General features: G+C 41.3%; 1 protein-coding gene and 1 long non-coding RNA gene across 2 annotated transcripts in view; one reads left to right on the forward strand and one right to left on the reverse strand.

The window, feature by feature from the left end:
- The window catches only part of PCCA (propionyl-CoA carboxylase subunit alpha), a 647,351-nt gene that overhangs the window by 190,517 nt on the left and 443,263 nt on the right, over nucleotides 1-13,571 (reverse strand). Inside the window, exon 19 of the mRNA XM_068267993.1 lies at nucleotides 8,916-9,018. Coding sequence (XP_068124094.1) covers nucleotides 8,916-9,018 — 103 coding nt within the window. The remainder of the gene's footprint in view (nucleotides 1-8,915; nucleotides 9,019-13,571) is intronic.
- Nucleotides 1-13,571, forward strand: part of LOC137546049 (uncharacterized) — a 90,295-nt gene that overhangs the window by 16,660 nt on the left and 60,064 nt on the right. The window lies entirely within an intron of this gene.

A 13,571-nucleotide genomic window follows, 5' to 3' on the forward strand; every position in this document is an offset into this window, starting at 1 on the left:
AGCCCGGGCTGTTTTCCATGATGCTGTGCAGAGCATGATGGGATTTCCTATGTTGTTATTCATGTTGCCTAGCAACTGGGAGAGGTGCTCAGGACACAGGACAGATGGAACTGTGTCTCATGCTCCCTGTCACCTCCTTTCAACCAAAAAGATGGCTGCCATCATGAAATCAAACATTTGCCTGTTCTTTTAAAACAGTATGGGTAAGAGATTATATTACCTTTTAATTAAGATAACTAACATAACTTAATGATAGTATGTTTGTTTAGGCTGGAGTTCCTCTTTAAAGATTAGTTAGAATTCTGTGGTCAAGTTGTACTGATAAAGCCTGTCTAAGCTGGTGCCAGGTTTTCCTTTACAGAAAGCTCCTGTGTCATGCAACATACTCAGCAGAGAGCATTGCTACTCAGCTATCTGCATACATATTATCTCATGGTGGTACAAACTATATGAAACCATCAACTTTCTAAGTTGGCAACCAATAGAATGGAGATTTTTTTCTACATAGCTGAATAATCATATCTCCTAGAAAGAAGGAATTAGTGTATCCAACTTGACCATGTACCCCCTTTCATCGGGTAACCTTCCTGCGGACTGACTTGGACTTGAACTAGGTGGTCTCTAAGACTTACTATGGTGTTACATCTAAAGGGAAATACAACAGCAACTAGCCAGCAAAATTTACCATGACTCACACAAATTTACCCAAGGAAGGGCTAGACACTATGAGGTCGGGGAGATCTCCACAACTAGCTCCCCCTGCTACTGCACGGGTACAGCCATACCCGCGCCGATGCGATCTTCAAGAGGGTCCCAGGCAGCGATGAAGCTCTCCAAGAGAATATGAGAAGCTTCTGAAGGGATCAATCGGCTTCCCTCTCAGGCAAGTATCTCTTTTTTAATTCGCCCGGGTTTACTTTAAATACTGAAACATCACAATTACTACTTAATCTGTTCCTGTGCATTAATTTATGGAAATATGTTTTATTTTTTGTGTTCGTTGTTTGTTACTTGTCAATTATAAAATAAACTACCGTAAAACCAGATTTATTGGAGTGCTTAAATATCTGTAAACAACTAGAATCCATAGCAGACTACTTAGTTTCCATTTGTTTCGTATCTCACCTGATTGTTTCGTATCTCACTAGAATCCATAGCAGACTACTTCGTTTCCATTTGTTTCGTATCTCACCTGATTGTTTCGTATCTCACTAGAATCCATAGCAGACTACTTAGTTTCCATTTGTTTTGTATCTCACCTGATCAGTATTGCTATACAGACCACGGATTTGACTAACTAATAGCAACAGACCTAAAACTAAGATCTTAAAGTACCACTATCGTGAAAAATGTAAAAAAAAAAAAAAAACTTAAAATACATGAACGCACACAAATAAAAAAGTACATTACAGTACTGTACAGTAAATTGTGCTATAAATTACATCTCTCCTATGTTGCGGTCACTTACAGCAGGCAGTAGAAATCTGACAACTGACAGGTTTTGGACTAGTCCATCTCCTCATGGGGGATTCTCAGGGTTTTTTTTAATTTGTTTTCAAAAGCACTTAATGAGCAGCGGTTGGATCAGTCCAACTGCCAGAATAGTGTGCAAACAGGTGACCTGCATATTTGTACAGAACCTTTTCATGAATTGCTTTTGTGAAGAATAAAATCATGAGAATCCCCCAAGAAGAGATGGACTAGTCAAAAACCTGTCAGTTCCGTCATATTTCTACTACCCAATGTAAGTGACAGCAACATGGGAGAAAAGTAATTTATAGCTCATTTTACTCTGAAATAACAATACTTCTGATATGCGTTTACATGCATTTTACATTTTACTATGGGCGTCTGGAAAGCATTTTCAGTATGTAATACAAACTGGATCAAAATGTAACTTCTGATACTTAAAAAAAAAAATAGCTGTTGGGTAATAAGGGGAAGACAATTATTTTAAATTGGGAAATGCTTTGTGTGAACTATGGGGCAGAAGGTGGTGTGTTGGTGGTTGGGGCCAAGGGGGAAATAAAACAAGAGTAGCTTAATTTACTTATATTTTACAGTAAGTCATCTAAACCCACCAATACTTCTGAGGCCAGACACTATTGTGAGCCAATATTTCAATCTTTATAACAAGTAACATTTATATTCAACACAATAGCCTGCACTGCACTGATCTCTGACTTATCAATCACAGACATTGATACTAAATGATCTCTACTGAACAAAGCTATGTTTTCTCAATAATAACAGTTGTATAAACAAAGGGAAACCAACATCAAAAAGCTGTAAGACAAGCAACCCTAAACTCCCCTTTCCTTTGAAGACAACCGTTTGAAGAGAGGTGTTTCTAGTTATGGGTGACTGAAATGAGAATTCAGCAGCAAAACTGGACCCTCCATCGCTGTGAAAAGACTAATTAGATCCATGTGAGGAGCTGTCCCTGAAACGCCTTCACACATTAAAGGAGAACGTACTAGTCACTTTCAAAAGGCTGTATCAAAACATTTAGTCACAGATGATGCACTTTCACTCTACAAAAGCAGTTTTCTGGAATATGCTAAGGTTTTTAATGAAAGAAAAAGGATGTCTAATGTCATTACTATTAGCTTGCTGTTTTATCTCAGATGTTTTACACCAGTAGACCGTCTATCATGCAAGCAGATAAAACATGCAAAAATGGATAAGAATACACTTTTTAACCACCATATTATTTTCCTTCTCCAAAGAATGTTTTTGAAGACCAAAAGAAAGATTGACTGTTTATGGCAAACTCTATACCTGCATTTAAATGGGGCTTAGATGCTTTCCTTGCGTTGAAAGACATCCATGGCTACAATTACTAGGTAATGCCTAATGATGTTGATCCAGGGATTTTATCTGATTGCCATCTGGAGTCAGGAAGGAATTTTTTTCTCTTTTGGGGCTAATTGGACCATGCCTAGTAATGTTTTTTTCGCCTTCCTCTGGATCAACAGGGATATGTGAGGGAGTAGGCTGGTGTACTTTGTTCTCTGGTTGAACTCGATGGACGTATGTCTTTTTCCAACCAAAATAACTATGTAACTATGTTTCTACCATCCAAAAAATCTCCACCTTCAGTAGAAACCGTACCTTAAAGTAGAACTGAGTAAAGGGAAAAAACAAAGGATTTTACTTACCTGGGGTGTCTTCCGGCCTCCTGTAGTCTGTCAGTTCCCTCGGTGTCCCCCATTTTGTTGCTATCTGTCAAATTAAAGTTCATGACCTGGAAGGGCTGCAGGCTAATGCCCATGCACTGTCCCAGGACACGTGCCTCTTCAATCACACCCCATGACCATGAGCATGCTTTACATGCACAGAACACGTCTAGCCTCAGAAGAGTGATCATGAGGCATGGCTAGGACAGCGCATGTGCAATAGCCTGAAACTCAGTCAGTCGCATACTTTAAAGAGAAACTCTGACCAAGAATTGAACTTTATCCCAATCAGTAGCTCATACCCCCTTTTACATGAGAAATCTATTCCTTTTAACAAACAGACCATCAGGGGGCGCTGTATGACTGATATTGTGGTGAAACCCCTCCCACAAAAAGCTCTGAATACCGTGGTACTTCTGGCATTTTCCTATCTGTGAACCTTGTTGCATTGTGGGAAATAGCCGTTTACTGCTGTTTCCAACTGCCAAAAAAGCATACAGCAGCTACATCACCTGCCAACAGTAAAAATGTCACCATGTAATAAATGTCAGAATGTAAATCAGGGATTTAAAAGATTTTACAATGGGCAAACACTGACTAAATCATTTATACATAATTATTGTAAAAATAAAGCACTTTTTTTATTACATTATTTTCACTGGAGTTCCTCTTTAACGGTACTGACAGCAGGGGAGTAGACCAGGAGGACACTGAGTGAGCTGAGAAACTACAGAAGGCTAGAAGAAGCCCCAGGAAAGTAAAATTCCTCTTGCCCCCCTCATCTCAGGTACACTTTAAATGTCAGCATGACTTGATACATGTTCTTGTACTTGTAGGAACAGAGCTATGCTTTACAATATTTTATTGTGACTGTACTTCTGCAATGGCAATGGAAGTTAGCATCTATTGCTACTGCTAAATGGAGTAGCAATAGATGCTAACTGCTCAAATGCTGGGATTTGCAGTGGTTTGGTCTGCAACAGAAGAATGCCTGATGTGGATTACTATACTTTTATTAGTTCACAAACGTGCTGTTCACACTGTGCAACCAAATTACTATTATATTTATTAATGATTTATAAAGCACATCATATTCCACATGACTGTGCAAAGTAAAAAAAGCCATCATGGGTACAGAATCCCGAGGTATTCAAAACATGTATTTTCTCACAGATGTTATTATACCTTATTAATAAAATACTCTTAAACTAGCTACTGCACAGTGTGCAGTATATCTATGCCCTGCAGGACTTCATCTGAAGTCCCAGGGATGTAGATATTCGTCTACCGCTGCTGTGTGCGCTCCTGTGCGTTCACAGATCTAAATGCCTGTAATCAATGATCAGCGGCATCAATGAGGTGCCTGTGTTCACTCACAAAGTGAACGCAAAGTATATAGAGGTTACTTCCTGTAACGCGTGTATGCAGTAAAGTAAAAAGTACACAATCGGAATAAAGTCTGGGCGGGGGGGGGGGGGGGGGGGGGGTGGACATCTAGTGGCCAAAAAGTAAAATTAAACCTACATACTTCCCATTAAATAAAAATACATATAATACCCGGCTAACCCCTTACCCTGCCTCCCCCCCCCCCCCCAGTTCCCAAAATACAAAAACTTTAAAAAGTGACATTTACAAAAAATACATGAATAGTTACTTCAGGGACCCAACTTTTTAATATGTATGTCATGAGGGTTATTTCTGTTTACAAATAAGGGCTTGTAATTAGTGACAGATGCAAAACTGAAAAAAATACCTTTATATTCAAATAAAATGGGCAAACAAAATATGTGGGTTATGGTAACATGTATTATTTTAAAGCTATAATGGCTGAAAACTGAGAAATGATGAATTTTTTCAATTTTTTTTCTTAATATTTCTGTTAAAATGAATTTAGAATAAAATAAATTTTAGCAAAATGTACCACCCAAAGATAGCCTAATTGGTGGCCAAAAAAACCCCAAGATATACCTGTAGATCCCCCTTATGGTGGCCATACATTAGGCGGCTTGGCAGCCGATCAACCATCCAATGCAGCCAGGAGCACTCTGTGCATGCTCACAATGGCACGATGACTTCATCGTGCAGTCATGCGCACAAGCAGTGTGCTCCGGGCCGCACGCCTGCACACTACTCCAGCAACCTGGACTGAGCTGCCGGGATGTATTACGGCACTAAGGAGGGAGACCGAGTAGAATGGGGGGAGCAGTGGGCATGAGGACTGCCTCCGATACATGCCTGTTCCCCAGCCATTATTAATATACATTCCAGCTCTGGTATCCATTAACAACAGTTCGCTATTTAATTCCAAGATTCAGTGCACGGTTCTTTAGGATAAGACAAGCGGATTTTCACTACTAGTGCTTCAGCACATCACGAGTGCCCACCACCTGAGATGTGGCTATGCTTAACGCAATTCGGGTGACCCAAACAACAAGGTCTGACAGCATTTTTTTTTCTACAAAGAGGATAGCAATTCTCTAAAAGGCTTCTCTGCGCCGTCAATATAATCATATCCTTTAATGCAATAGTCCCAATGTGCGGCTTCCTCAATTAAAAAAGTAAGAAACAATTAACTTACATTGAGGGTCTGTGCAACAAGGCGGTGCCCCTGATCAAGCAAATACGAAACCAGTAGGGTGAGGAGGAGATGCCGCTGCTTATTATACACACAACACTGGTTTTAACTTGAGAGGTCCTTGTTGCATGGACCCTCAATGTGAGTTAACTGTAGCTTACTTATGGATATGTATTTGCACAAGGCACTTTGGTGACTTTGTATGCAAGAAAGAGATATTAAAGGCATTTTTAATTGAGGAAGCTGCACTTAGATTGTTTCATTAATCTCTTCCTTATGCATATTGGAACTATTGCACTGGAGAATGATATTGAAGGTGTGGAGAAGTATTTTGCAGAATTGCTAGCCCCTGTGTAGAAAAACAAATTCTCTTGATTATAACCTACTTTGAAATGCTGATACAAACAGCATTTTCTACAAAAAAAAGAGAAAGGCTGGCAGGCTCTCATAGATAAAAAATGACACCACTTTATTGGTAACCTTGCACCAATCACGTCTATGCGGTTAGCAAGCTGTGACAAATTTTCAATACAGTTCCCAACATTGCAACATGAAACTATGCAAAAAAAGCAAAGCAAAGAAGCATGTGAGGAGCGACAGAGTACAGCAGTGCAGGCATACTTGTGTGACCATATTGTGGTGGCAAATTATGGATCAAGGTGGAAGCGAGTCATGCTGGGGGTGTTCCAGGTCAGCTACCCTTACAGCCGTTCCGCCCTTGTGCTTATGGGCCTCCTCAGAGGGGCTTTCCACCTATTCTGGTCCCCAGTATCGCGTGGCTGGCGGGTACAACACTCCCGCTGTCTGCAGCACACTCCTTGGCTTCTAGTGTGTATTTTCTGTTCACATGTTTTTCTTTTACACATCGTGTCATATGATAAGCATTTTCTCCCAGAAAGAACCCATGCATTATTACTATGTATTTATATACTGCATTCATTTTCTGAAGAATTTTACAGAGTACATAGTTATGACACTAGATGTCTTTTTCAGAGGAGCTCACAACTATGATCATTGTCTAAATGTTCCTCCCATAGTGTAAGGCCAATTTGAGGTTGATCTTCAACTTACTAAAATGGTCTTGGTATGTTGGTTGGGGGGGGGGGGCAAGAGTGGGAAGAGGGTGGGGACATACTCATATATAAGGGGGTACAGTCACAAAAATACAGTAAAACTTATGTAAGGATGCTTATTAAATACATGGCGGGAGGAGGGTATAATAAAGAAACCTAAAAATAATGTTTCAAAGTATGTACTGTTTTGGTATCAAGAGAACGTCTGACAAAGTATGTCAAATACAGTAATTTTACATAGGTAATACAATAACAAGTGCTTGGCAGTTATGAGTAATCATTTTCTTCAGTGTCTCTTTTTAATGTGGATCAACTGCTGCATTGATTCTACAGAAGATTCAATAGTCAGGGATGGAGCAGCAATATTTACTAATGGGTAGTGAGAGAATTCTCCATCACAGATGTTCTTTAGCTGCTATCTGATCTGTGTTAAAGTGGGATGAAACTCAAATTTCATCTATGGTCTGAAGCATTAAGATTGGCTCACAGTAATCACAGGGTCAGTAGACAACAAAATCGACTCCTGACTGGCTCATGGAGCTTTGCTGTCATAGCTAGTGGGCTGCAGTGCTGGGAGATTAGCGGTAGCAATGGGTGTGTGTACGGTACGGCACGGTAATTGAAATCTACGCCCTGGCAGGGATAACAGGTCTTAAACAGGGTGTAGATCTCAATTAGCCTGGTCTGGAAGTGGTTAAATTACAAGACTTGTTGTTTTATCGGTTATCACTTTGGTGATAGATCATGTATCTGAGCTCCACTGCTGACCACAAACCGTTAATCTCTCACCAGCCGAGGGGGGATGGGTGGTGCACTCCTTGCTGAGGAGAGAGATTTGTTCAGCTATGTACCAAAGGATCTGACGAAGGCGAAGAGCGCCGAAACGCGTAATGACGTCAACCGCACGCCGATGCGAAGCCAGCCCACCCACTAGCGAGAAGGCTCTCCCGATCACCGGAGTCCACGCTGCTGGCCACAGTGCGTTGCCCTCAACTACTTGGAGTGCGAGCGGTTGGCTGTACCGCTGTTATGCGACATTTTAACCACATTCTTGTAAGTACATATGTTTATTGCGATTAAAGCTTGTCCCTGGTAATGCACTATTGAGTGCACCAGTCTTCCAGAATTGCTTGTACGTACCAATGTTGCAATTTTTAGAGCAATTTTTCCTACGACTGGTGACTTTTTGCGTGACAAGCGATTGTTTTGTCATGTTTTTGCATGACAACTCACGCACAAAGTGCCACGAATGTTTAAACTCTCCTTTGTGCCCGTTGTGTGTCATTGACACCTGTTTAGCCTGGTATTTTAAGACTAGAGTTCTTCCTCTGTGCCACAATTTACAAATCAACCAGTTACTGATCTGAGCCCTGCTTATGCACTTTGAGCCCTACGGGAGAAAAGTGCTTTACAAATGTTATTTGCCACTGAGGGTTCCCTGGTCCATCTTCCAGTGGTTACCGGCCTTAAAGGGGTTCTGTGGAGTCCTGCAATAAACAAAAACAGACACCTGGGGCTTCCATCAGTCCCCTGTAGTTGTTATGTCCCATGCCGTCCTCCTCCAATCACCCGTTCCCCGCCGCTGGCACCAGTCAATTATTCGTCTAACAAGATAAATAATGTGCGCTGCCGCTCGCTTCTCTGGGAGCTTACTGCGCAGGTGCAGTGTCAGGTTTTCTTGTACTGCACCTGTGCAGTAAGCTCACGGAGATGCGAGCGGGTGCGCGCAGCCGCGTAACACGTAATTAGACCGGGACCGGCGGGGGGGAACGAGTAATTGGAGGAGGACGGCGTGGAACATGACAACTACAGGGGGCTGATAGAAGCCCCAGGTAAGTGTCTGTTTTTGTTTATTGCAGGACTCCACAGAACCTCTTTAAGGGTTATGTAACTGTATTTCCAAAGGTCATTCTTGTATGGCTCAACCAAATAAAATGATGATGTGAGTAAAGACATAGTCATTCATTTTCACTGACACTGACTAAGTGTGAACTATATCTTTAATGAAGGTATAGCAATTTCAAACAATAATCAATTCACATTTCATTTACTTTAAAAAAATTGTTCAGCAGGTTAAACAATACTTACAGAGAAGTGATTCTTCTGTGTGGTCACAGTAATGGAGTGAGCTGTGCCACCCAACAAAACAGAGAGGTCCATGGTCTTTAAATCATTCTTGGCTATTGGAACCCTAAAAAGATGGAAATTGATGTTAAACTTGCATTATGCTCATTATTAGAGGGGATGGATATGAAGAAGACATGATGCAGTACTTCAGCATTGAGGGGGTGAAGGGAGTAGATGATGTGGGAGTAAATGATGCATAATTTTCTTCCAGCAAGAGGAAGAAAACCATGGAAGCACTGTACCTTGGATGCTTGCATATAAAGAAGTAGAATGTAATCATTAGGGCCTGTTCAGACTGTCAGCGTATGAAGAACGCGTATAAAATCAAAGAAACGCAAGTTGAAAACGCATGCGTTCTTGCGTTCGAATGCGTTTTCTATTGCGTTTTGCACACACACGTGACCCAGGGGAAAAAAAAGAATTATGGGAACCGCAGATGGAAACGTACGCTAAAAACGCAATAGTACGCATTTTTGATATGCGTCCATAGACTTTCATTGCGTCCGTTTCTATGAGTGACGCACAGAACTGCATGCAGCAATGCGGATAAGAAACGTATGCGTCTCATACGCATACATGTGAACTAGCTTATTCAAAAGCATTAGGAGCCGTTTATATGCGTTTTTGGTACCTGTTCCCTGAAAACGGCTAGGAACGCGCATAGTCTGAACAGGCCAACTATGTCTGTAAATCCAGGTAGAGAGGATGGAATAATAGTTTGTAGATTTCACAGTTAGGATGGTAATGGACTAGTTAGTGAGGGCAGTTTCACAGTTTCAGACAACTAATTAAAGTGGAAACCATATTCATGTTGATCAAACAGCTAGCTAGCAAAAAAAGGTGGTTAAAAGAGTTGAAGTGAGCTTGTTAATCAGTTAGTTTGGATAAGAAAGTAGTAAAAGACACAAGCAGGATTCTGAAATGGCTTAAGAGTCCGATAAAGCTTTTTGAATAGTAGTCATAGATGTTTTTGATTGTTAAAAAGGAAGTATTAATGACCTAAGTAAAAAAAAGAATACAGTAGAATCTTGTTACAGTGAACGCTTATATATTAAAACCTCTGGATATAGTAAACTCAGTCCTCAGGTCCCAGCTAATAAGTCTGCATAAATATACAATGTATGACCAATTCTGAGATAGTAGACTTCTGATATAGTAGAATACCTTTCCTGGTCCCCTGGAGTTTACTATAAAGGGATTCCCCCGTAACATAAACTACAAAGGTGAGGTAAAGATTATACATCAGATGGAAGAGAATAGCAGATCAAGAGAAAAAATAAGTAAGCAAAAGATCTTACATTGGGCAAAATTTATAAAAGTTTGGTAATATGTACTCGAGCAAACTATATAAACACGCATTACACGAACTATGTGACACTTTATGTAGTTTATGTAACTTGCATTATACACACAAGCACATGCATTGCTTGTATAGCAAGAGATACAAGCAATATACGTATTGTTTGTATAACACTAATGACAAACTACATACCGGCATATGCACTTTTGGTTACATGCTGTAAAATGTATATGTGCTGTGTACCAATGTACACTTTTCTGACATTTGTGAATAAAGCCCATTCGGCTTTTTTTCATCTTATGACATTTTCACATCTTACAAATAAAATGCATTTTAAGCCACCAGCAAGCAAGAAAATACTCAGAATCATTTTGACAGTATTTTTTCCACCAACTTTGGCACATACATATCACTTCCTGTGTACTGAGCAGTACACAGTAATCTGTTTACAGTACACAGGAATAAAGTTTAAGAGGACATCTAGTGGGCAAAAAGTAAAATTACACATTATTAACTATTTTTAACTCCTCCCCAAAAGTCCCCCCCCCCCAAAAAAAAGAACCCCAAACACTTATAAACAAAAAAAACAACAACAAATAGTTACCTTAAAAACTTAGCTTTTTTTTAACCACTTCAGGACCGCCCCCAGCCGATGGGCGGCGGCAAAGGCTGGGCTTAAATGACCGCAATACGCCCATCGGCGGGGGCGGCGGCGGGCGTGGTTATGCAACGATCGCGTCATTCGTGACGCGATCAGCCGCCGGCGACAGTCTCCGCCCCCTCGCACTGTAGCTCGCCGGCCATTCGGAAGCGCCGGTGGGTTATTAGCTGCACGATCGCCGCTGACAATGCGTATAATAGGATTTGTAATGTATATAAAGCCTATTATACAGGCTGCCTCCTGAGGGACCACCAGGGCAGGCTGCAGCCACCCTAGTCTGCACCCAAGCACACTGATCTCCCCCCCCTTCCCTCTGATCGCCCACAGCACCCCTCAGACCCCCTTGCCCACCCCCCAAACCACTGTTTGCACCCAATCACCCCCATAATCACCCATCAATCACTCCCTGTCACTATCTGTCAACGCCATTTCTTTTTCTATGCCCTAAACTGCCCCCTGCTCCCTCCTGATCACCCCCACCCCTCAGATTCTCCCCAGACTCCCCCCCCCCCTGTGTACTGTATGCTTCTATCAACCCTGTAATAACCCACTGATCACGTCAAAGAGTAAAGGGTTGCCGACACTACGGGATCTGTAGCCGTGTCACTGGGAGTGAGGATGGACGGATACTTTAAAAAGCCACCTTGATGATATTATAGATACTGCGTGCTCATGACTAAGATTGCGAAACATCCACATAGGATCAGCATCAAAAAAGGAAAACAGTTGAATCAGGAACTGCAGTGTATACGGTTTTAATGGTGTTTTCAATTGTGAATAAAATCACCATTTGTATCAAAAATTGTGACATTCAAAAAGGTAGGTACAAAACATCATTATCTGTAGAAAAATTATCATGTGCAAACATCTTGTGCGTTCAAACAGTTGCAAGAGGAGGATGTCCTACCATATCAGAGGGTGGCGGTGGTGGGTGCAGGGCAAAAGCAATAGCCTAACGGCCGTTTCGCCCAGCGGTGCTTCTTCCGAGGCTGATCCACATCTGGATCAGCCTCGGAAGAAGCACCGCCGTGTGAAACGGCTGTTAGGCTATAGTTTTTGCCCTGCACCCACCACCGCCACCCTCTGATATGGTAGGACATCCTCCTCTTGCAACTGTTTGAACGCACAAGATGTTTGCACATGATAATTTTTCTACAGATAATGATGTTTTGTACCTACCTTTTTGAATGTCACAATTTTTGATACAAATGGTGATTTTATTCACAATTGAAAACACCATTAAAACAGTATACACTGCAGTGCCTGATTCAACGGTTTTCCTTTTTTGATGATAACCCACTGATCACCTGTCAATCACCCCCTGTCACTGCCACCCATCAATCAGTCCCTAACCTGCCCCTTGCGGGCAATCTGATCACCCACACCATCAGATCGCCCACATACCCGACGTCAGATCACCTCCCAAGTGCATTGTTTACATCTGTTCTCTCCTCTAAACACCCACTAATTACCCATCAATCACACCCTATCACCACCTGTCACTGTTACCCATCAGATTAGACCCTAATCTGCCCCTTGCGGGCACCCAATCACCCGCCCACACGCTCAGATTGCCCTCAGATCCCCCCTTATCAATTCGCCAGTGCATTATTTACATTAAGCAAAAAGCAATACGGGGAGCACCATCCCCTACAATCAATACGCCACCCTATATGTATAAACACGGGGTGGGTCTGTAATGTGCAGAACGGTCAAAAATACAGTAATTATACCAAAAGCGAAAAGCAATGACCTCAAAGAAACCGCACCAAAACAGCTATATCAGTAAGCAATATATCATCCTTTATTGAAAATACAAACATTAAAAACCATTAAAATATGGTGGGGGACAATGTATAAGCCCACAATGTATGAGAACCGGAGGAATTACAAAGTGCTAGTGTTAATATTGAAGAACCTCAAAATAGCATAAACGTGGCACTGACCGTGTATCAATATTGTGACACATACAAAACCAAACATGAATAACACATGTGCAAATAGCATGAATAAATATTACAATTGCATAATATGAAATAGGGGAAAAGAGTGTGATAACACCAGGAAGGGAGGAACCCCCTGAAATAGTAGTGTAGAACCTGACAGAACCAGCTTTGAAAAAGCCACGCTATACGTGGCGAATCGCGATAGCGGCGGTGGGGACCCGTGGAGACACTGTACTGGTAGGATCCTATTCACTTGTTGTTGACCTCACTCTTAATCCCTATACTATTTTCATACAGTCTGTATCTCACTCTATTGACTTTACTACTTGTTCACAAACTGTGATCACTATGTGATTGATTTCTGGTTCTGTCAGGTTCTACACTACTATTTCAGGGGGTTCCTCCCTTCCTGGTGTTATCACACTTTTCCCCTATTTCATATTATGCAATTGTAATATTTATTCATGCTATTTGCACATGTGTTATTCATGTTTGGTTTTGTATGTGTCACAATATTGATACACGGTCAGTGCCACGTTTATGCTATTTTGAGGTTCTTCAATATTAACACTAGCACTTTGTAATTCCTCCGGTTCTCTGACATTGTGGGCTTATACATTGTCCCCCACCATATTTTAATGGTTTTTAATGTTTGTATTTTCAATAAAGGATGATATATTGCTTACTGATATAGCTGTTTTGGTGCGGTT

This window comes from Hyperolius riggenbachi, chromosome 2, assembly GCF_040937935.1.
Source record: "Hyperolius riggenbachi isolate aHypRig1 chromosome 2, aHypRig1.pri, whole genome shotgun sequence".
Lineage (NCBI taxonomy): Eukaryota > Metazoa > Chordata > Amphibia > Anura > Hyperoliidae > Hyperolius > Hyperolius riggenbachi.